The sequence below is a fragment of the Pseudopodoces humilis genome, chromosome 18 (genome assembly GCF_049639895.1).
Source record: "Pseudopodoces humilis isolate 2021_Gansu_Grassland_sample_001 chromosome 18, ASM4963989v1, whole genome shotgun sequence".
NCBI classification, from domain to species: domain Eukaryota; kingdom Metazoa; phylum Chordata; class Aves; order Passeriformes; family Paridae; genus Pseudopodoces; species Pseudopodoces humilis.
The window spans coordinates 607578-629418 of record NC_142217.1 but is presented as its reverse complement, the minus strand read 5'-3'; the positions used below and the strand labels follow the sequence as shown (position 1 = coordinate 629418).

Genomic DNA, 21841 nt, shown 5'->3' with positions numbered 1-21841 from the left:
TTTCTCCCTTGAAGATGCTGTAAACTAACCAAATTGCTAAGAATACAATTAGTAAGATTATGACACTCTCAATGATAGATGTAATCCATGAACTCACATTCCACCCTAACCCTTTGGAGATTTTGCCTAACCAAATTGTAGTCAAATCCTTTTGCTCTTCCTGTGCTTCGTGCTCTATTTGTTGCAATTGATTGATGTCATATTCTACATCTTCAGTTACATTTGGGGTGTGGATGCAGCAATGATCAATCCATCCCTTTAAAAAACTCACACACTCCATGCTCTTTCAGGAGTAGTAAATTGTAATTGTACATTTTGTTCTTTAAATCTTTCTCAGGTCACTCTTGCTAATTTATCTACCTGACCTGTAAGTTTGTACAACATTTCTTTATTCTGATAGTTTGCTATAGGACCGAACAAAGACTCTAGGGCCCACCCAAATTTCACTCTACTAGAGGGTTCTTGACAAGTGTCATCCTGATTCTGTTCCTATCCTAATCTTTCCTAGCTACGCCTGTGTCTAGCTACTGAGTTGTTTTTAAGCAGATTTCACATTTTGACATTACTGATTTTGCCATTATTAGCATCCGTACCAAGATTAATTTTTGTTTCATTAATTTCACCAATGCCTCTGCACCCCAATGCCATTTGTTATGTTTAATTTGTAGAACTTCTCTCATTATCAATGGGGTTAACACTATTTGTCTTTGTGCAGTTACATACCACGCTTCTGAATTCTTCTGTGCATTTAGCAAATGTCCCAGTTTCTCATCTCCTATTGAATATTTTGGTTTTGGAGGCAAATTGAGATACATTAGTCTTTAAAGGTATCAATGGCATTGTTGTTTGCACTTCTCGATCAGCTTGTTGAGCTATCCAGTCTGCTTTCTGATTCTCCTCACAAATTTTGGAGTTTCCTGATTGGTGTGCTTTACAGTGTATAATTGCTACTTGTTCAGGTTTTTGTATTGCTTTTATCAACTGCAGGACTGTATCTTGATGTTGAATGTGTGTACCTTGAGAAGACAGTAGTCTTCTTTCTTTCTACAGTGCTTCATGTATATGTACTACTCCATACTTTGAGCTCTTCTCCCTTTACTCAATTCTAGTGCTCTGGTTAAGGCAATCAGTTCTGCCCTCTGGACAGATGTATTTGGTGATAATGCTTTTGCCTCCACTACTGTACTGACTGTTGTTACCGCATATCCAGCACATCTGGTCCCTTTCTCCATGAAGCTGCTTCCATCTGTGAATAGCTCTCACTCTGGTTGCTTTAGTGGGATGTCTTTCAGGTCTTCTCTTGCTGAATAGCTGTACTCTATTACTTCTACACACTCACGCTCTAATGGGCCTTCTTCAGTGGTGGTGTCTAGGAACAAAGCTGGATTCAAGAGGTTAGTTGTCTTTAGTGTGACATCATCTTGCTCGGTTAGGATTACCTGGAATTTCATCATCCTGCTTGGAGATAGCCAATGGCCCCCCTTTTGTTCTAAAACAGTGGTCACCACGTGTGGCACATAGACATTTATGTGTCTACCTATTGTGAGTTTCCTAGCTTCTTACATCAGCATCACAGTGGCTGCAACTGCCCATATGCATGAAGGCCATCCAGCACTCATGCTCTAAAGTTGTTTGGAGAAGTAGCCTACCGGCCTTTTCCAGCTTCCCAAAGGTTGGGTCAGCACTCCCAGTGTTAGGTGTAGTCTTTCATGCACAAACAGCTGAAAATCTTTGGATAAATCAAGCAATCCTAATGCCGGAGCAGTTGTCAAAGCCTCCTTCAGTCTGAGGAAGGCTTCCTTCTGTGGTTTGCTCCAGGTAAACGGCCGTGTCTTCTGGGCTTCATAGAGGGGTTTTGCAATTAGTCCATAGTCCATGATCCACAGGCGGCACCACCCTGTCATCCCGAGGAAGACTTGCAGCTCATGCAGGTTCTGGGGTTCTGGAATAGCACAAATAGCTTGAATACGATTAGTACCCAGCTTACATTGCCCTTGTGAGATTTCACATCCCACGTAAATCACAGTCTGCCATACAATTCGTGCCTTTTCCTTAGACACCTTATATCCTCCCATTCCCACTTGATTTAAAATTTCAATTGTTACCTTTATGCAGGTTGTCTTTTCCTCTGTAGCTATCAATCATCAACATACTGTAACAGCAGGTATTGTTCTCTCAGAACTTGCCCGTTTTCGGTCCAAATCTCCCACTCCTTAGCCAGCTGGCTTCCAAATAGGTTGGACTGTTCTTGTATCCTTGTGGGAGTCGTGTCCAGGTTTTCCTTCCATTTTCTGATTTTCCCATTCAAAGGCAAACAGTTTCCTACTTTCTTCGTCAAGGGGTATGTAGAAAAAGGCATCTTTTAAATCAATTACAGTAAACCATTTCTATTTCTCTTTCACAGATGTCAACAATGTGTAAGGATTAGCTTCCACTGGGTAAATATTTTTAATTATTCCATTTATTGCTCTCAAATCCTGTACTAGTCTGTACTCACCATTTAGTTTCTCCACTGGAAATATTGGTGTATTAAATTCTGATTCACATTCTTCCAGAATTTGCTACTTCAAAATTTATCAATAAACTTTACTATTCCTTGCCATGCTTCTGGCTTTATGGGATACTGTTTGACCTGTACAGCTTTTGCTCCTTCTTTTAATTCTATATATACTGGTTGTGGCAACTTAGATTTTCCTGGTATGTCTGTTTCCCATACTGAGGGAATTACTGCATCCTCCACTTCCCGAGGGACAGTAGGGGCTGGTTTTTCTTTTATCATTAAAATTTGTCCTGACTTTGATTCTGGTATTTTCATTCAAAGTTCCCCATTCTCAAAAGTTATCAAGTTTTGCTAATAAATCTCATCCTAAAAGCGGAATTGGAGACTCAGGCACATATAAGAATTCATGTGTTAAAACTTTGTTTCCAAAACACAAATCCAGGGGTTGCAGGAATGGCTGATTCTCCTCCTTCCCTTTGGTTCCAACTATTGTTGCTGTTTTGTCTCCAATTTGCCCTTTTAGATCATTTAGCACAGAATATGTAGTCCCCGTACCCACCAGAAATTTTACTTCTTTATCTCCCAATTGTATAGTTACTAAAGGTTCTTGTATTGGCTCTTGTTCTGATTCCAGTCAACTGCTGTTGACCATTAATTTTAAAGCATCTTGATTCTGATTGAACTGATTGCCCCAGTTAAACCGATTTGGGCATTCATTTTTCCAGTGTCCCTCTTGTCTACAATAAGCACATTGATTTAACCCTAATCTTGGCAAAACCCATCCCCCTCGTCCTCTGCCAAGTCCGCCCCTCCCCAGTCCACGACCACCTCTGCCACGTCCTCTGAAACCTGGATTCTCTCTTCCTTGTATCACTGCCAGGAGATTTTGCTGCTGCTTTTTACTAGCTTATTTTTCCCCGTTATTGTATACTCTCCAAGCCACTTCGAGTCATTTATTCAAATTCCTTAAGTCCTCTCCTTCTAACTTCTGCAATTTTCTCCTAATATCATCCTGCGACTGCCCAAGAAAAATGAACGCCAGCTGAACATTCGCTTGTTCTGTTTCTAACTGAAGATCTGTATACTTTCTCGCTGCCTCCTTAAGCCTTTCCAAAAATGCAGCAGGAGATTCTTTCTTTTCTTCTCTAATCTCATACAATTTAGACCAATTCATAGCCTTAGGTATAGCATTCCGAACCCCTATCTGGAGCCACTCTTGATATCTCTTCAGCCTCTGCATGTTCCCAAAGGCACTGGGATCCCACCCTGGATCCTCGGTCAGAAAGTTTTCATCTAAAGTTCCCGTCACCACCCCAGTTCTAAGATCTTCTCTCGCCTTCTCCTTGGCTGCTCTAAGCACCATCTTTTTCTCAGTAGAGTCCATTAACTTATCCAATAATACTTGTATATCATCCCAATCTGGATTCTGAGTTTTCATAATCATTTTTACCACCCCTGCTACTTTATCAGGATTTTCTCTGTAAGTTCCAGCTGATTGTTTCAAATTATCAAGTCTGGGGGTGAAAAAGAAACTTTCACAAACACTGGCCCCTCTACTCCTACTCCTTGTCTCAAGGGGGCAATCACAGTCCCCCTTTGTCTGCCCAAATCTTTTCCCATTCTACACAGAACCGGAGCAAGCTTTGTCCGAGTCTGATGGGATACCGGTGTCCCTGATTTATTATCACCACCCCGGCTACTGCTATCTTACCCCCAGCACTTTTCACATTTCCTTGTATCACAGTTAGATTTTGATCATCTCCTGGAGAAGAAGGATCAGGTGAAGGTGGTAGAGGAGTATAAAGGGGAAAGGTGAAGTGGGGTTAGGTGAGATAGGGTTAGGTGAAACAGGATTAGATGAAGTGGGGGCAGATGAAACAAAATCAGGTTCTTTTGGTTCTGCTGAAACCACTTGTAAATCAACATCCATCTCTTTCCCCCAGTGCAAACTTTCTTTTAATGCCAAGTGCTCTAAACAACTTTTTCCTTTTGCACAGACCTCATATTTATCACTCACACGTGCCTTAGCTGCCATCAATCCACACTCAGCCTGCCATTCTGGCTTGTCATGCAAATAAAAGAACAAATCAATATACAGAACTTCATCCCACTTTCCCTCAGGCTTACAGAACAACATCAACTGTAAAATGGTGTTATACTGCAAAGATCCATTTCTCGGCCACTTTTCCCCACTGTTCAGGTCATATCCTGGCCACCATGTATTACAATAATCAGTCAACTTTATGTAAATCTTGCCCAAAATTACCCTCTTTTCAATGTGCTAATAAGCAGCCCAAAGGAGAAGTATGTGGTATAGGGGCATTGCCACCTAAAATCCCTTTAAGCTTCTCCATATTACAGCTACAATACACTGCACACCACTGATGCTGAACCTGCAATACTTTCACAGTTGTCTGACAGACGGTGCCTAGGCAATACCAGGAATTCCTCTAGCCCAACCGTGTGAAGCTTTCGCTGCGTCTTATTGGCAGGCACCACACCAGACTGAAAAGCACCTTACCTCTCTGAGGGACGTTGTGGGCAGCAAAGACTGTCACAGCCAAATGGGCTCCCCAAGAATCCCTCGGTGCCAGCTGGAGCGTGATCGGGTCGTGAGCTCGCTCAGCAGCACTGACAGGGTCCCATCTGGGTCGCCAAAATGTCAGCGTTCAGGAACACACATAATCACAGACTGATTATATGCAGGTGCTTTATTGAAGCGCACAGGAACAAGGGATATCAGCAAGCCAAATCTAGCTCCATTGTCTTTGTCCAAAGTGCACATATTTCTACAATTTCAGCTGTAGCACTAATCACCAATCACTATAATAACCTTATCGATATTCATAAGAGCACAGCCCAAGCTTGTACGAACATGTACAAATCTTATCTTTAGGTATCTTAGAAACCCCAAGTACTGATCTCGGTTACTATAAACACTCTAGGTTGCTAAACTCTCCCAAATACCAAGCATTCTTATTGGCCTAGTTACACATGATTTTCAGAAATATTTAACCCTATACTTACAACCCCAGAAAAGCAAAACCAAGCATCTGCTCCCCCAACTGGTTGGGGAAAAAGGATTTCCTTGGAGAAAAGTGGAAAAAATGGTTTATATAGCAGAAATTGAATATTAAATAATAAAACCTCTCTCTCTGTTTGAGATGGCAAATCCAGAAAAAGTCCTTTTCATGTGGTGTAGCTCAGCTTGCTCAGGTTCTTATCAGTCCCTCCGGCACTGAAAAGTGCCGAGGCCCAGGCCCTGGTGGGCCACAGGCATGAGCTCCCGGGGTTTGGCTGGTTTCTTTTTTCAGTCCAGAGCAGGTTTGAACAGATCCAAGAAAAAAGAAAAAAAAAAAAGAAAAAAGGAAACTTCTCTGCCTCAGCTAGCTAAAAACCAACTAGAAACAAAAAAAGAGCTCTGTCACACTGTCTGACCATGCCGCAGACAACACAGTCCAGGAGCAGGATGTGGGAAGCATTTTTCCTCAGCACAAACTATGTGCTTCTTCTTCCCCCTGCTTCACTCTCACAGCCAGTCTTAAAGGTGCAGAACTTAATATGTAACATAAACAAGGCAACTGGGGATACAAGCATCATAAAGTGACCCGAGGACAATATTTTTAAATTTCTGGTATTTCTCATTACAGCTGTAAGAGTCTGAGATACTGGAGAATAGAGCATCTTCCAACCCACTTAGCAATCAGGCCCTAAAAAGGAAACATACAAGTCAATGCAAGGGAAGAAGTGAGGCACTGCAGAGCAAAGTAATTGCTAAGGATACATTACAGGGGGCAAGACAGGATCAGGTTATACTCTGACCAGAAAGAGTCACAGATACTCTTGTCTTAGTTTAGGGCAAATTAGGAAGGAAAACTCCAAATGGGGATTTCCCCAGGGAAATGCCCCTCCCCACTAACTGGTCCGGGAAAAAGAAAAAATTCCTTAGAGAGAAGTGGAAAAAACTGTTTATTTAACAGAAATTGAGTAATATTAAATAATAAAAGCTCTTGCTGTTCGATGGGATGGCAAATCTAGGAGGAAAAAAAGTCCTTTTCATGTGGTGTAGCTCGGCTCGCTCAGGTTCTTATCAGTCCTTTCGGCGCTGGAAAGTGCCGAGGCCCAGGCCCCGGTGGGCCACAGGCGTGAGCTCCCAGGGTCTGGCTGGGTGTTCAGTCCAGAGCAGGCTTGCACAGATCCAAGAAAATTGGGAAAAAAACAAACAAAGGTCCAGGGAACTCCTCTGCCTCAGCTAGCTAGAACTAACTAAAAACCAGAGAGAAGCTCTGTCCCGCTGTCTGTCCGTGCTGCAGACACCACAGTCCAGGAGCGGGATGTGTGGGAGTGATGTTTTTCTTTAACACAAACTGCGCGCTTCTTCTTCCCCCTCTCTTGCTCTCAAAGCCAGTCTTAAAGATGCAGAACTTAATATATAATATAAACCAGACAATTGGGGATACCAGTATCATAAAGTCACCCCAGGACAACTCTGTAGACTGTCCCCAAAGGGAATGGGAAATACGGAAACTGGGAGAGGGCCCTGTATCGGACCCCTGTTGATGTTAGCCCTGTTACTAATAAATATCCAGGGAAGTTGGATGGACCCCTGTGATAAATGTTACTACCCTCTCTATGCCGGAGACTCTCGGAGCGCCATCCTAAGGATCCACACAAACTCATGTCCCAATTGTATTGACTTTTCACAATTAAAACTGTGTATAGAAGACAGTAAAACCTACTAGCTCTCCAAAAACATAGGAAACTTTAAACAAAAGCTGCTGGGAGAACGCCCTATAAGGGAAAAATGGATATGTTCAGAAGGGAATCCTGGGGAAAAAAGAGTAAAGAAGGGAGTATATGAACCAGACTGGACAAAAGAAAAAGAAGTAAAAGGAGTGATAAAAAAAGGGATGAGAATCAAGATTCTAGGTGGGAAAATTTGGTTTTAGATCTAGTTGAAAGAATAAGTAATGAATTCAATATTACCCACTGCTGGATTTGTGAAGATATTAGAACGGCAGAGATCCGGCCATGGGAAGGAACAGCTCTGAGCTCACAGGAAATTCTGAAACTGATGACAGACAAAAAGGCCAGGAATCACCACGAGAGCAGGATGAATGAGGCAATGAAGAAGATCAGAGATCAGAAGTGGTTGGTGAGGAATGTTTATGGAGAAGTGTTGGTTTTCAAGCAAGGCAAGCACCCTGGTCAGAGCCAACACAGTGGCTCTCCTTGGCCACACAGACCATAACCCACAGCATCAATGTGATGGATGGCGAATATGGTGTTTATTGCAGGGGAATTTAACATTTTATAACCTAGGGTCATTGTGTTACTCCCATCTGCTTTTGTCACAGTTAGGTGCTATTGGCTAATTGCAGGAGACTTTACTATCCTAACAGAGAGGGGGGATTTTACTAACTTTCCGTTACATCCCGGTATCTTCCGAACCACCAGACCTTAAACTACAACAGAGAAGGAGAAGAAAGTATATCTCTTATGTAGGGGAGTTATATTGCAAACAGTATCTAGTAACCAATGACATCCATCAGTGGTGGATTCCCCAAGCTACTCATTTATACTGGTCTAAAAGGCAAAAGCAAGGATGCTCTTCTATCAAGCGAGAACAATTCCATGAATGCATTACCAAAGAGCCCAACCCTTTTTACGATGAACCCAAACTCTAAATTTTGGAATAAAAATGGGATTATTACTGTAGGACCCCCAGAGCTCTGGAAGAACTATTTTGAAAGAATTATTTTGGCTCTGTGGGAGGATGGTTTACGTGATGTTACCCAAAGATTGGGTGGGAAGTTGTACCCTGGGTATTATCAAACCTTCCTTCTTCTTACTCCCAAGAAATAAAGGGCAACATCTAGGAGTACCTCTATAAGATGAATTAGAACAAAGAAAACAGATTTGTTTGCTGGAACCCAAAAGTGAAGGGAAGAAGAATGGCTCCCAGAAAGAATAATTGATACACATGGCCCGGCCACCTGGGCCCAAGATGGTTCATGGGGTTATAGAACTCCTGTTCACATGTTAAATCAAATTATCCAGTTGCAAGCTTTACTAGAAATAATATCTAATCAAACAGCTCTCGTCTTAGATCTAGTCAATGCCCAATCATGCCAGATGAGAACAGCTATTTACCAGAATTGACTAGCACTTATTAGCTGAAGAAGGAGGAGTATGTGGGAAATTTAACTCGTCAGAATGTTGTATTGAGATAGATGATCATGGAGAAAAAACATCACAACTAACATCAGGAAGCTGGCACACGTACCTGTACAGAGATGGACCCCGTTGTTTAAAATTAATTGGTGGGACAACCTTAATTTCCTAGAAAGAGGGTGGTGGAAAAAGATCTTACTTATTGGAGGAGGTGCATTAATTAGTGGTATTTTTCTCCTTTGTATTATACCTTGCTTAATTTGCATGATCACTAACATTGTTCAGAATTCCTTAGATATGTTAAGTGATAAAAAAATTAAGAAGATCATGATAGTGCAAGAAAATAAACTAGAGAAAGACTCAGAAACTGTCACAGAAACTTAGGAGAAATACCAGAAATTGAGGAAATTTTATCAATCCTATGGAAGCCCCATGTAATAAAAGTTTTGATGCAAGCTAATGCCTGATCAAAGATTTAGAGGGGAGAGTTGTTATCGATAAGTTGGCTTTCATAGGTGGAGTTATAAATTGTTAATAATATAATTAATAAAGTGTTAGAAGTCATGAATTGTTAATGATAGAATTAATGTAATGAGTTGTCAAGTTAAATGTGCTGATGTAGGGGTTTGTAACCACTAGATAGGGGTGTTACAAGGATCCAATAGATTTAACATGAGGAACCTTCTAGAATATTGTCTCATAGAGAAAAAGGGATGACGACAATATCCTAAACTGTGGCTGGAGAATGAGCCAACGAATAGAATAGACTTATTCTGAAACAATTGGTCAGAACTGCACAACAGTATGGACCAATCAGTGAACAGAAAAGAGACCAACCAGCGTGAGGATTGAGAAATGCACCAGTCCAGCAGAGCAGAAGACTTTAAAGCCACCCAGGTGCTCGGCACCTGGTCCTCCTGGGGAATTTGAAATCCTAAGAAGCACCCTGGGTGTCACTTGGTATATTGTTACTCTGCCTTGTTGTGGAGTCCCTGGGCTCATATTGGGGCCTCGTTTCCAATTGTTCATCATTCACAATAAACAGGCTAACCTTTTGGAAGGTTACCAGGTCCATTTATTTCTAATGCTGGGGCCAGGCCTGGCTGGGCCTCTGGACCCGCCGTGCCCTTGTGGCTGGGCCAGGCCGGGTCAGTCCCCAACAAGGAAGGGCTGTGGCCCTGGGTCCGATGGGGCTGCTGAGCAGCGCCTGAGGCACAACAAGAGCCTCCCTAAGCTCTGGCTCTGTGCTGCAGACACATATTTACAGCCACAGCCACTCCCTGGACCACAGGAGGCACCTGGGGTTACATCTCAGGCGGTGGCCTCTGACACTGAGGACCTCCTTGCAATGCCTCATTCCATAAACAGGATGGGGAACCCAGCACACCATGAAAATGCTTCTGATCTGTGCTCTCATCTAGACTGGTATTAAGATATGGATTGACTGGATGTTCTGGTCAATCACAGTGTGAATACCATGGCACATGCTGGAGGAAACTTCTCAATGTCCCTTTCCTGATAGAATAATCACTATTAATTAATAATGCCCAAGAGCAGCCCCAGGAGCAGCAGGCAAAGGCAAAGCAAGGTAGGGAGGAAGAAGAGAGGGGAAGAGATTGGCCTTGAAATGCAGACACGCTCTAGGGCCCGCTCCTGGCCAGGGACCTTGCCCAGAGCCATTCCCTGCCCGCCGGGGCCTTGAGGGGCAGCAGTCCAGCTGAGCTGAGGTGTGCCAGCAGCTCCAGGTGTGCTGGGGAGCCTTGGCAGCTCTGGGTCCTGCTGTGCAGGAGGGTCCCTGTGTGCCAGCAGCAGCTGGGAGCCTCAGCCACCCCCCCCCCCCCCTCAACAGGAGCACCTCTGCAGCTTCAGATGTCCTGCCAAACACCGCACTCAGGAAGAACTGCACCTGTCTTCCTGCATCTCCAAGCCAGTCCTTGCCAAAGCTGCGTTATCAGCTTATTGCTTTGCTGCCACCACCCGGAACAGGACCCTCTCTCCCTGAAGGTTCTGGCCCTGGTGCCTGGCCAGGCCTGAAGGTGGGCCCCTCCTGCCAGGGAAGGGCTTGAACAACACCTTTGGGCTTCTGCTCTGGGGTCCGGCTGGTACCATGTTTTTCATTTGTAGAAATGAGAAATTTTTGGAACTCTTTAGAATTATTATTGGTAGAAAGTAATCCCCAAATGTTTCTTCCCAATTTCCATCATCGTTTAGGATTTTTCAAAGGAGCTTTAGAATTCTGAAAAGCTGACCCCGTTTTGTCTTTGCTTTTCATTTTTAGAAATCTGAAATTTTTAGAAATATTTAGAAATATTTTTTGTAGAAAGAAATCTACAAAGATTTGTTCCCCATTTCCATAGTAGTTCAGGATTTTTCAAGGTAGTTTTAGAATTCAGAAGAACTTGGAACATTTTTACACTTCTAGAATAAAAACAAATTGCATTCAATTGGTAATGTTTATTCTAGGAAGAACTAAGACATCCAAAAACACCCAGCCTACTGGAGAGGCTCTTTTCCCACTGGAGATTTGAACCTAGTCTCAACAGCTAACCTAAGATTTTTTCCCAGATATTTTATGGGACTTCGGACAAGCTCCCCTCTTAGTCTTCAGAGGGAAACTTTGAGCACACTGAGAATCTCCCGCTGTGCAAGAGGGTCCCTGTGTGCCAGCTGCAGCTGGGACCTCAGCCATCTCCTCTCTCAATAGGTGCCCCTCTGCAGCTTCACAAGAATGGCCAAACACCCCCCTCAGGGACACCTCTACCACACATTTCACATCTCCATGCCCATATGTGATGTCCCTGTCACATCTGCATTACCAGCTTGCTGCCATGCAGATGCTGCCACCACCCAAAGCAAGGCCCTGTGTCCCTGAAGGGACCCGCCCTGCTCTGTGGCCTAGACTGAAGGTGGGTCCCTCCTGTCAGGGCAGGGCCCGGCACAGCTCTTCTGTTCCAATAAAGAGATGGAGCTGTCACCCCAGTGTCCAAGAGACACCACCAGCAAAGACCACACAGTACCAGCCCTGGCTGAGCTCCATGACCAGGAGTAGGTGGGGCTGACCACAGTGTGGGAAGGCAGGAGCCAGGCAGGGGCTGCTGTGACCAGCTGCAGGGCCCTGAGGGGCTGGGGGAGTCTGTGTTGAGCGTCCCTGGGCTGAGGGCACATTTCCTTCAGTGGCATCACCTGGGCCTGGACCTCCTCCAGTGCCATGCCCAGGAAAAGAGGCAACCATCAAGAGCATCTCCAGGGATGACCGCCAGACCAGCAATGTCAGCAGGCAAAACCAAGGTTTTGTTTACCACTGACCCTTTGATGAAATCAAAGATTTATATTCAGGGCAGTTCACTAGTACAGATGGGAGTACTTTCCTCTGGGAAGGTGCTCCTGTCACTTCACAGTATCCATCCCCCACCTGGAACTGCAGAACTTTGGCCAGCCCCACTCCCCCCATAGCCTTGTCCGACCTGGGGGGGAGTAGGCTGAACTGGAGCCCTGTTACCTCTTCAAAAGCCAGAAACCAAAAAGAAAGAGAAATTCATGGGATTAAGTTTTAAAGGGTGGTGTTCACAAGTTGATGTCACTTTTCAATGGGCAAAACTACTGTAAGTTCTCAGAAATGGCAAGTTATTGGCCAGGAGAAAAAATTCCCCATCAGCCTCAAGCAACCTTAACTTCTTTAGCTGTTTCTCTTTTTATCTTAAATGTCAATCTAACACACACCACAGCAGTGACACACCCAGTGTTCCCCTCTCTGTGACACCACAGCAGTGACAGCCCCAGTGTTCTCCTCTCTGTGACACCACAGCAGTGACAGCCCCAATTTCCTCCTCTCTCTGACACCTGTCGTGGTTTTAAAGCATTAGATAAAAAAATCACTGCAAAACTGATTCATTTCTTGCTGTGAAATGTGGATTATGAGAAGGGCAAAAGAAGCTTAAGACTGAAAAGGGATAGAGTAAGTTTATTAACCAAACTACAAGGATAAGAAACCAGAAGAAAACTTCCAGAAACCCTTTTTCCCCACCACCCAACCATTCCTGTCTTTAATTGACAACATAGAGAAAAACATACCTGGAGGTTAAAACAGTCCTAACTTTGCTATAGTCTTTTCAACCAGTCTTTGTAGAGAAAAAGAAATTATCTTTTGGCAATCTAGGGAGTATTTCACAAGGAAATAATCTTGTCGTAGTTCCCTATTGCTCTGATGCCAGCCGCCCAGAAAACTCTGCCATCAGTCTTTTCCTCCCATTTCACACCACTCTGAGCTGTGTTCTTGGGCCATGATTCAAGGGGTGTCATTTGAAGGATGAGATCTTCAAAGGCAAAAGTTCTCTTCATTTGTCCCTGTCTTCACATCTGGAAACAGAAATTTTTTCTTTGTCTCTTAAGAGCCACAAATCTTCAACAACTCTCACTTCTCCTTTTCTCTTCCAGCATCTCATAGGATTACAACAATTTCACCATTCACTCAGCTTTATCAATTAATTACTTTTGCTCAGATCTACACTTTTAAATGCTCCATTCCCCCCAAAATACTGGTTCAGGAATGAAAGGAGTTGTTTCAGAACATTATTGTCCCTCTCCATAGCTTGAACAAAAGAAAATTTCAGCTTATTCAGGCATCTCCTTATTCTCTTCCCATCTGAGGTTGAATTCCTTCCCTCGCTTGCTTTGATAGCTGATGCTGTCTCTTTATGTGTTGATCCCTCTCTCTTCCCCTCTCTCTGGAAAAAGGATTAATCTGCAAGTCTCATCTGGCTAGTGAAAGGGTTAAACTCTTGCCCAGGCCTTGTGGATGGTATCGTGATCTCTGCCAGGGCAGCGGCTGGAGCTGTTTGCCATGGAAGATTTTCGGTAGCTGCTCTGGAGGAGTGTGGCCACTGTCTCAGCACACTGCAGCTCAAGAGCTTTCTGGCAGAAACTGCAGCCGAGCCAGGAAGTGGCCTGGCCCGGCAGCCCTGCTGCACAAGGCTCAGTGAGCCCTGTGAGGGTTCCAGCCCCTCTGGGAAGGGGCTCCTGTCACTTCACAGTCTCCATCCCCCACCAGGAATCACAGAACTCCGGCCAGCCCCACTCCTGCCACGGCCTTGTCCAGCCTGGGAGGGAGGAGGCAGAACTAGAGACCTGTTACCTCTTCAAAAGCCAGAAACCAAAGAGAAAGAGAAATTCACGGGATTAAGTTTTAAAGGGTGGTGTTCACAAGTTGACGTCAATTTTCAATGGTGAAAACTACTTTCAATTCTCAGAAATGGCCAGGTATTGTCCCGGACAAAAAACTCCCATCAGCCTCCAGCAACCTTAACTTCCTTAGCTGTTTCTCTTTTTATCTTAAATGTCAGTCTATCACACACCACAGCAGTGACAGTCTGTGTTCCCCTGTGACACCACAGCAGTGACAGCCCCAATCTCCTTCTCTCTGTGACACTACAGCAATCACAGCCCCAGTGTTCCCCAAGTTGTGACAACACAGCAATGAGAGCTCCTAATTTCCTTTTCTCTGTGACACCACAGCAATGACACCCCAGTGTTCCTCTCTCTGTGACACCAGAGCAGTGACAGCCTCCGTTTTCTCCTCTCAGTGACACCTGCTATAAGCAAAGCAGGGAGCACAGTGCCTGTGGAAAAGCAGGCTGCATATCTTTCTCAGTTTCACTTGAGAAAGTGGCCTGGGAAATCATAAGGAGGAATTAAAACAATCCTCAGAGACAGAAGACAGCCTTGCAGGTACTGTTTCTTGTTTTCTTGCAAAAGAAGGTTGAGGGGTGGTGCACCCCACTGACCGATGATGGTGATGTGTTAGTTTACTAACCAATAAGAGTTTTACCTTTCTGTACTTTCACATATTGGTCTGTAAAAGAAGATCTGAGGTAATTAAACTCGCTTTCCTTTTCAACTCATAAGAGAGTCCATGTCGTGCTTCTCATCGTTCCCAATTGCATGACAGGAACCCCCAAAAAATGCATCAAAAATGGGGAACTCCCCTTGAATCCAAGGGATTTTTGGGATTTTTTTTCCCAAAAGCAGAAGGTTTTTCGGGGTCGCAGGGGAGGAGAGACCCCCTCCAAATTCCTGGAGATGTCCCCAAGACACCGTCTGCGGAGGCAGTGGAGTGTGACAAAAAGGGCATTTTAGAGAAATTAAGGGAATTTGGGGGGATTTGGGTGAATTTTAAGGAATTTTGGGATTGTTGGATGTCTGGGGGGCAGGTCTTGATTTTGAGGGGTCTTGCGTTCCAGGGCTGCAGGATCATGTCCAGGGAAGCCACAGTTACCAGGAACAATGAGATGGGATTCTGCTCAGGAAACCATTTATTCAGCACAGGAACAAACTCAGATCCAGACACAGCCTCCAACAGAGGCAGGGAGATGGGTTTTGAGAACCAGGGTGGAGTTCAAGGTCAGGGACCACTGGGAACACAGCAAGGGAGAAAGACCAGGGGCCCAAAGCCAATCAGCAATCCCTGGGCTGCCATCCCATGAGGGGCCCAGGGTGGAGTTTCTTCCTGGATTCACAGGGCCCAACCTCTGAGGCAGAGGGATGGAATTCCGGTTTGCCCATGCCACTCACTTTAACAATATTCATTTGAAACTCAAACCTTGCCTCCCTGGGCAGGGGCAACTCACACAAAAACTCAGTAATGGGCTCCCCCTCCCTTCATCATCCCCAAACTTCGGCTGTCTCATTGCAGACCCCACCCCACCTCCCCAATCCCAACCTCAACCCATCCCATCCCTGCTGGACAACAAGACCCCCTTCCCAAGCCCTATTTCCCCCATTTCACACCTTCCAAACTCCATCACACCCATCCTGCCTCACCCAATGCCCATCTCACCCCCCCGATCTGCATCCCACTTCACCTAGTCCCCTTCCAACCCCATTCCACCTGATGCCTTCAGAAAGCAGACCTAGAACAGAGGCTGGACAGAGTTAAGAATAAAGTTTATTAAAAGGCCTTAAAGGATACACCTTGGGCAGTACAAGAGACTGTCCAGGGCTACACCCAAGATGGACCAAAAATGGTCATAAAAATGGACAACTCATCACGAGGTCTCAAATTTTTAGAAGTTTAGGTCCATCTGGATATTGCAATCTGTTCACTGTCCAATGACAGCTACAGATGATGAAGTCCCATCCTTCTTACTTTCTCTCTTCAGTCCACCCTTGTTTATGCTTTTGGGCCTGAAACTTGTAACGACTGTCCTTGGTATCAAGCTAGAAAAGGAAGTGTTTTGTCTACCTACTCTGTGAAGAGAGCTCACTGTAGTGGTTTAGATTTGCTAATTTTGTTTTCCCAGTCTATGCACCAAATAAATGTTGTGGTTTTAAAGCAGTAACGAAAAAAATTACTAGAAAACCTACTAATTTCTTGCTGTGAGATATGGATTAGAACAAGAGCAAAAAAGGCTTAAAACTTAAAAGGAATAAAGGAAGTTTATTAACAAAACTACAAGAGTAAGAACACCAGAACAAACCTCCAGAAAACCCCCTTTATCCCTCACTACTTAACCATTCCTTTGTTCATATGACAACATAGAGACAAAAAACTTTGCAAGTTTGGTGTTTAAAACAGTCCCAATTCTTGCTAGAGTCTTTTCATCAGCCTTTGTAGAGAAACAGAAGTCTTCTTCTGCTAATCTATGGAGTTTCTCACAAGAAAACTATTTCTGTTATAGCTTTCTATTTTTCTGATGCCAGCTGCCTGGAAATTCTGTCATCAGTTCACTCCTCTCATTTCACATCACTCTGAGGTGTGTATGGGTCAATGAGTCTAGGGACGTCATTTTAAGGATGAGTTATTCAAGGGGAAAAGTTCTCTTTATCTGTCTCTGTGAGCTTCTCTGGAAACACAAGTTTTCTCATTGTCTCTCAAGGCCTCAAATCTTCAACTATTACTTTGCCTCACTCTGTTCCAGCACCTCACTGTATCATAATTACTCCACCTTTTGCTCAAAATCCAAACTTTGAACACACCATTCCTCTTCATATACTCTGTCATGAATTAAAGGAGTTTTTTCAGAACATTATTGTCCATCTCCATAGCCTTAACAGAAAAATATTACAGCTTAATTAAAGCATCTCCTTTTTCTCTACCGTTTCTGAAGCTTAGTTCTTTTCTTTACTGTCTCTGATAGTTTATAAAGTCTCTTTACATGTTGATTACTCTCTTTTTCTTTCTCTGGAAAAAAGGATTAATCTGCAAGTCTCATCTGAGTAATGAAAAGGTTAAAATCTTGCCCAGGCTTTGTAGCTGGTTTTGTGATCTCTGCTGGAGCAGCAGCTGGAGTTGTCTGCGATGGAAGACTCTTCATGGTTGCTCTGGAGAGTGTAGTCACTGTCTCAGCTCGCCGCAGGTCAAAAGCTTTTTCTTTTCTTTACTCGGCAGTCTCTGGTGAGTTCAGTCACAGCAAAAAAAACCTGCAACCGAGCCAGGGACCGGCCTGGCCCGGCCAGAGCCCGGGGAAAGCCTCGCAGGCCCCATCTCCCAGCCAGGAGCCGTGGCAGGGTCAGCCGAGCCCCTGCCCAGGCCACAAGCCAGGGAAGGGGACGGGAAGCCAGCTAAAGCTCAGTTACCTTTCACAGCCAGGAAAAAAGAGACAAAGAAATTCCCAGCCTTAGGGCTTAAGGTGGTGTTCACAGGTTGATCTCACTTTTCAATGGTTAAAACTGCTGTCAATTCTTAGAAATGGCCATCTGTTGGCTAGGAGACAAACTCCCATCAGCCTCCAGCGGTTTTAACTTCCTTAGCTCCCAAAGCTATCTTAAAGGTAAAGTCACCCTACAACACTCACTAACACTTAACAGGAAGTTCAAAACTACAAACTCAGACAGCGCAGAATACGAAAAATATGAAAGCTAAAACTTAAAGCATCACACCCCGAGGGGCTGTGGAATCAAGTAATTTTGGAGAGGGACTGAGTAGGATTCAGTGGCACTGAGAGGTTTTGAGGTGACAGATCAAACTCTCTCATCTCTTTGAGTGCTAAGAAATGGAGACAACTACACCAAATACCCCCACAACCCCCAAAAACTCCCAAATATCTCCCAGATTTCCTTGTAGCACTAGTAAAATGTTGACATGGTGCTGGAGCAGACTAGCTCTCCCTCTACCCCACGTCGGGAGTGGGACACACCTTGGGAGCAGGATGACCCGAGCTGCGGCTTAGAGCAAAGCTCTACGGCACTTTTGGCTGGTCAGGCACAGTGTAGAGGCAAGAATGAGGGGAGGCCTTTTGTATGGGTTTTGAAGATGGGTTTAATCTCCAAAGGAGTCAGAGACAAAAAATAGAAGTTGTACTCTATGCAACATCTTATATACAGGGGAGGAGTAATAGGAGGATACAAACAATGAACCAATAGGGAAGCCTTAGGGGAGGAGTTTAAGGCAGAGCTTACAATACATAAACCAATGGGAAAGCTTGGGGGGCAGGAACAGTTAACAAAATCCAATGGAACATCAAATACAGTGTGATTGACAGGGAGGATTGTAGAACAAAGGGTTGGTGCTGAGTAAGATTGACAAGGAAGGATCTGGATAAAGAGGTAGGGCCACAATGACTGACAAGGAAGGCACTGGAAAAAGGGGTTGGTGTACAATGACTGATGGCATAGGGAGAAGGGTACAACTTGGAAGAAACCAACATCAAAAGGGCAAAACAGAACAAACCATTTGTGCAACAAATCTCAAACTTATTAAAAACACACCACCACAAAATGTGAGGTTTTAGATGCCTTCGATGACTTTGTTTATTTTTACTACTATTTCTGTGTTTTAAAGGGATGAAGATGAATCAAAAGATAACTGAAACCAAAACAAAAGGACCACCAGCACAGTGTGTTCCCAACACAGATCACTGGGAATGTGGGTCATTAGGGCTCTGCCCAACGTGGGTCCTCTGATGGGGGATGGAGCTGGGGCAGGGCATGAAGCTCTTCTTGCACTTGGGGCACTCGCAGGGATTCCCTTACCAGTGCCCCCGTTTGTGTCTGGTCAAGTGAGAGCTTCTGAAGAAGCTCTTCCCACACTGGGGACACTCATAGGGCCTCTCCCCAGTGTGGATGCGCCAGTGGGTGATGAGCTGGAAGTTTCGCTTGAAGCCCTTCCTGCAATCAGGGCAGCGGAAGGGCCTCTCCTCTGTGTGAATTTGCTGGTGCACGAGGAGATTGGAGCTGGTCTGAAACCTCTTCCCACACTCAGGACACTCATAGGGCCTCTCCCCAGTGTGGATCATCTGGTGGATGATGAGTTGGGACCTCCAGCTGAAGGTCATCCCACATTCCCCACACTCATAGGGACGTTCCCCAGTGTGAGTCCTCTGGTGGCGGATGAGGCTGGAGCTCTGGGTGAAGCTCTTCCCACATTGGGGACACTCATAGGGCCTCTCCCCAGTGTGGATGCGCCGGTGCCTGACAAGGGTGAAGTTGCGCTTGAAGCCCTCCCCACACTCAGGGCAGCAGAAGGGCCTCTCATCTGTGTGAATCCACTGGTGCATGAGGAGAGTGGAGCTCCTCCGAAACCTCTTGCCACACTCAGGACACTCGTAGGGCCTCTCCCCACTGTGGATGCGCTGGTGACGGACAAGTTCGGAGTTGCAGCTGAAGCCCTTCCCACATTCCCTGCACTCGCAGGCCCATTCCCCAGTGTGGATCATCTGGTGGCGAATCAGGAATGAGCTCTGGCTGAAGCTCTTCCCACATGCCAAGCACTTGTAGGGCTTCTCCCCATCCTGAAGCTGGTCATGGACCACCAGCTCAGAGCCCCGGCTGGATCTCTGGACGCCTTCCCGGCACAGGGTGGGTCTTTCCTCCTCAGAGCACCCTGGGCTGGGTTTGGAGCCCCTCCTCTTGCAGGATCTCTGGGGCTTTTCCTCCCTGTTGGATTCCTGTGCTGTGGAGCTGCTCAAAATGGCCTCTTCCATGAGCTTCTGCTGTGGGGATTTGTCCTCCCTGGTCTCCATCCTCAGCTCCTTGTCTGGGGGAGGAAGGACAAGGAGAGGATGGGATTTGCCTCCGTGCCAGAGGGAAGGGGAAGGAGATCCCCCAAGTGTGTCCCCAACAGGACGGCATCGGCAGCGGGGTTGTCCTGCAGCCAGGGGCCATGCTGGGCTGGGAGATGGAGCAGGAGAGAGGGGGAAAGGGGCACTGACTTCCTCCTCACCTGCCTGCGGCATCTTCCTCCTCCATGCAGCCTCCTTCTCCATCTGTCCAAGATTTGGGAATAGGAAATCCTGGTTCAGGTAAAACAGGGGAAGAGTACTTTCAGTTTGAAGGTCCCTCGACCCAAGTCCATCTCTGGAAGTCACCGGCATCTGGGGCCCATAAAAACCTTCCAAACACCAAGATTCAGCCCTGAAAATGCCTCCCAGAAGTTCCCCATCTCTGCTCTCTCCCGTCAAATGAGAATTTGATTCTCCCATTCCGTGATGACTTGGTGTTCAGGGGTTCCTCCCTGTCTCATCTGCTGTGGGTCATGCTTGCACTGGGGTTCCCCTGTCTGCTCAGTCCCTGCCCACCCCAGGCTACTGGGAGTACCAGGAATCCATAAAGTTCCCCCGTTTCCATCTCCTCATTTAGGGATGATGGGGCTTTTTGGATTCCTATGGTCCCTTCTCCCCTTATTCTCTGCTTTGGAGTATAGGGGGTCCAAGGAGTCCCCCCTGTCCCTCTCCAGACTGTTGAGGTTCCTGCTAATCAAGGTGCTCTCCCTTTCTGGGCTCCCCACTTTGGGGTCCTGGGGGTCACAAGGCTCTGCTCCTCCAGGCTGCTTCTGCCAGCAGCTGCCACCAGGACCCCCCAGTGTCCCTCCAAGGGGCATTTTCTGCTCATCTTTGGAGTTCTTCATTCTCCAAACATTCCCCCAAAAAAACCCAACCCAGAGACCCCCAGGATATCTGGGCCAAGCTCCCCCTCCCCGGTCATTTCAGGGATGGGGGGTGATGATCCCACGGGTGGGATCCCATGGGTGAGGGGCTGTGAATTCAGGGAGTGCTTGACCTCGTGTTTCCTTCTCCTTTCCATGATCTTCCTTTGTCCCTCCTCTTCTTCTTCCTCTGGCTTCTCCTCTTCCATCCCTAATCATCCTTCTCCTCCCTAACTCCACCTCCTTTTCCTACTTCCATCCCTTCTCACTCTCCTTCTTCATCCCTCCTCTTCCAGCCCTCCTCCTCCCTCCTCCTCCTCCCCCAGAAGCAGCAACACCCTTGGTGCCCTGTTCCCAAACCCCTCACAGCCCACGGCAGGAGCAGGGATGGAGCCAGGACAGGTCAGGATGGGCACCACGGGGCTCTCAGCTGCTCACACCCGCTGGGGGTGGGGGGAACCCGGCCTGGGGAAAAGGAGAAGGAAACTGGGAAAATTGGGGGCTGCAGATCCAAACTGGGACTGGGGACCCTGGCTGGGGACTGCCAGCCCTTGGGGCTCCTCTGGGGAGATGCTGGAGGGGGGAACACAGAGAGGGCTGGGGGATCCCAGGATTGGCAGCACTGGCAGGGACTGGTTTGTACCGGGATCGAACTCGCAGTGTCTAGGGTTGCACTGGCTGACATCATAGTGGGATCATACTGGGATATCATACTGGGATGATACTGGCAGTGAGTAGGAGCCTGCATCAGGCAATTGAGACCAGGTTGCGAGGGACTGGGAATATGCTCTGCACTCCCCAGAACCCCGGGATTGCATCCCATATGTCCCAAAAGTGTCCCTCAGACCCTCCAGGATCCCTGAGTGCCCCCTCAGCGCCCGTTCGGAACTCCCCAAAGCGTCCCTGGATCCCTGAATGCTCCCGACCCCACAGACGCCCCTTCCAGACACTGCTGGGAATTCATCTCCCATCATCGTAGAACACAGTTCCGCACCCAAACCTCCTGCCGTGCCCCGCGCCCTAAAGAGCCCGCTTAGAGCTCCCCAGGCTCCCCCCAAGTGCTCCCGAGCCGTATACATTCACCCCGAGGACCTGCAGCCACGGCTCAGACGCAGAAGTGTTCTCCAAGTACCTCCACGCACGGCCAAACGCGCCTTCCGAGCCACTTCCGGGACCACACCTCCCATCATGCTCCGCGGCGCCCATACAGCGCTATTCCAGCCGGGACTGCATCTCCCGTCATGCCTCACGCCTCACCGGAATCCATTGAAGCTGCGTCTACAACTCCCGTAATGCTCCGCAGCCCCAAT

General features: G+C 46.4%; 2 protein-coding genes across 2 annotated transcripts in view; one reads left to right on the top strand and one right to left on the bottom strand.

Annotated features, from left to right (window-relative positions):
* Positions 1 to 21841, top strand: part of LOC102107146 (uncharacterized) — a 178884-nt gene that overhangs the window by 63369 nt on the left and 93674 nt on the right. The gene's annotated exons all lie outside the window — the stretch shown is intronic.
* On the bottom strand, positions 17994 to 21697 carry LOC106628942 (uncharacterized). Its single transcript, XM_014262742.2, has 3 exons — positions 21624 to 21697; positions 19830 to 19899; positions 17994 to 19643 (listed from the first exon to the last, which is right to left on the bottom strand). The coding sequence occupies exons 2-3, from the start codon at positions 19870 to 19872 to the stop codon at positions 18637 to 18639; spliced, it is 1050 nt and encodes a 349-aa protein (XP_014118217.2). The 5' UTR covers positions 19873 to 19899; positions 21624 to 21697; the 3' UTR covers positions 17994 to 18636.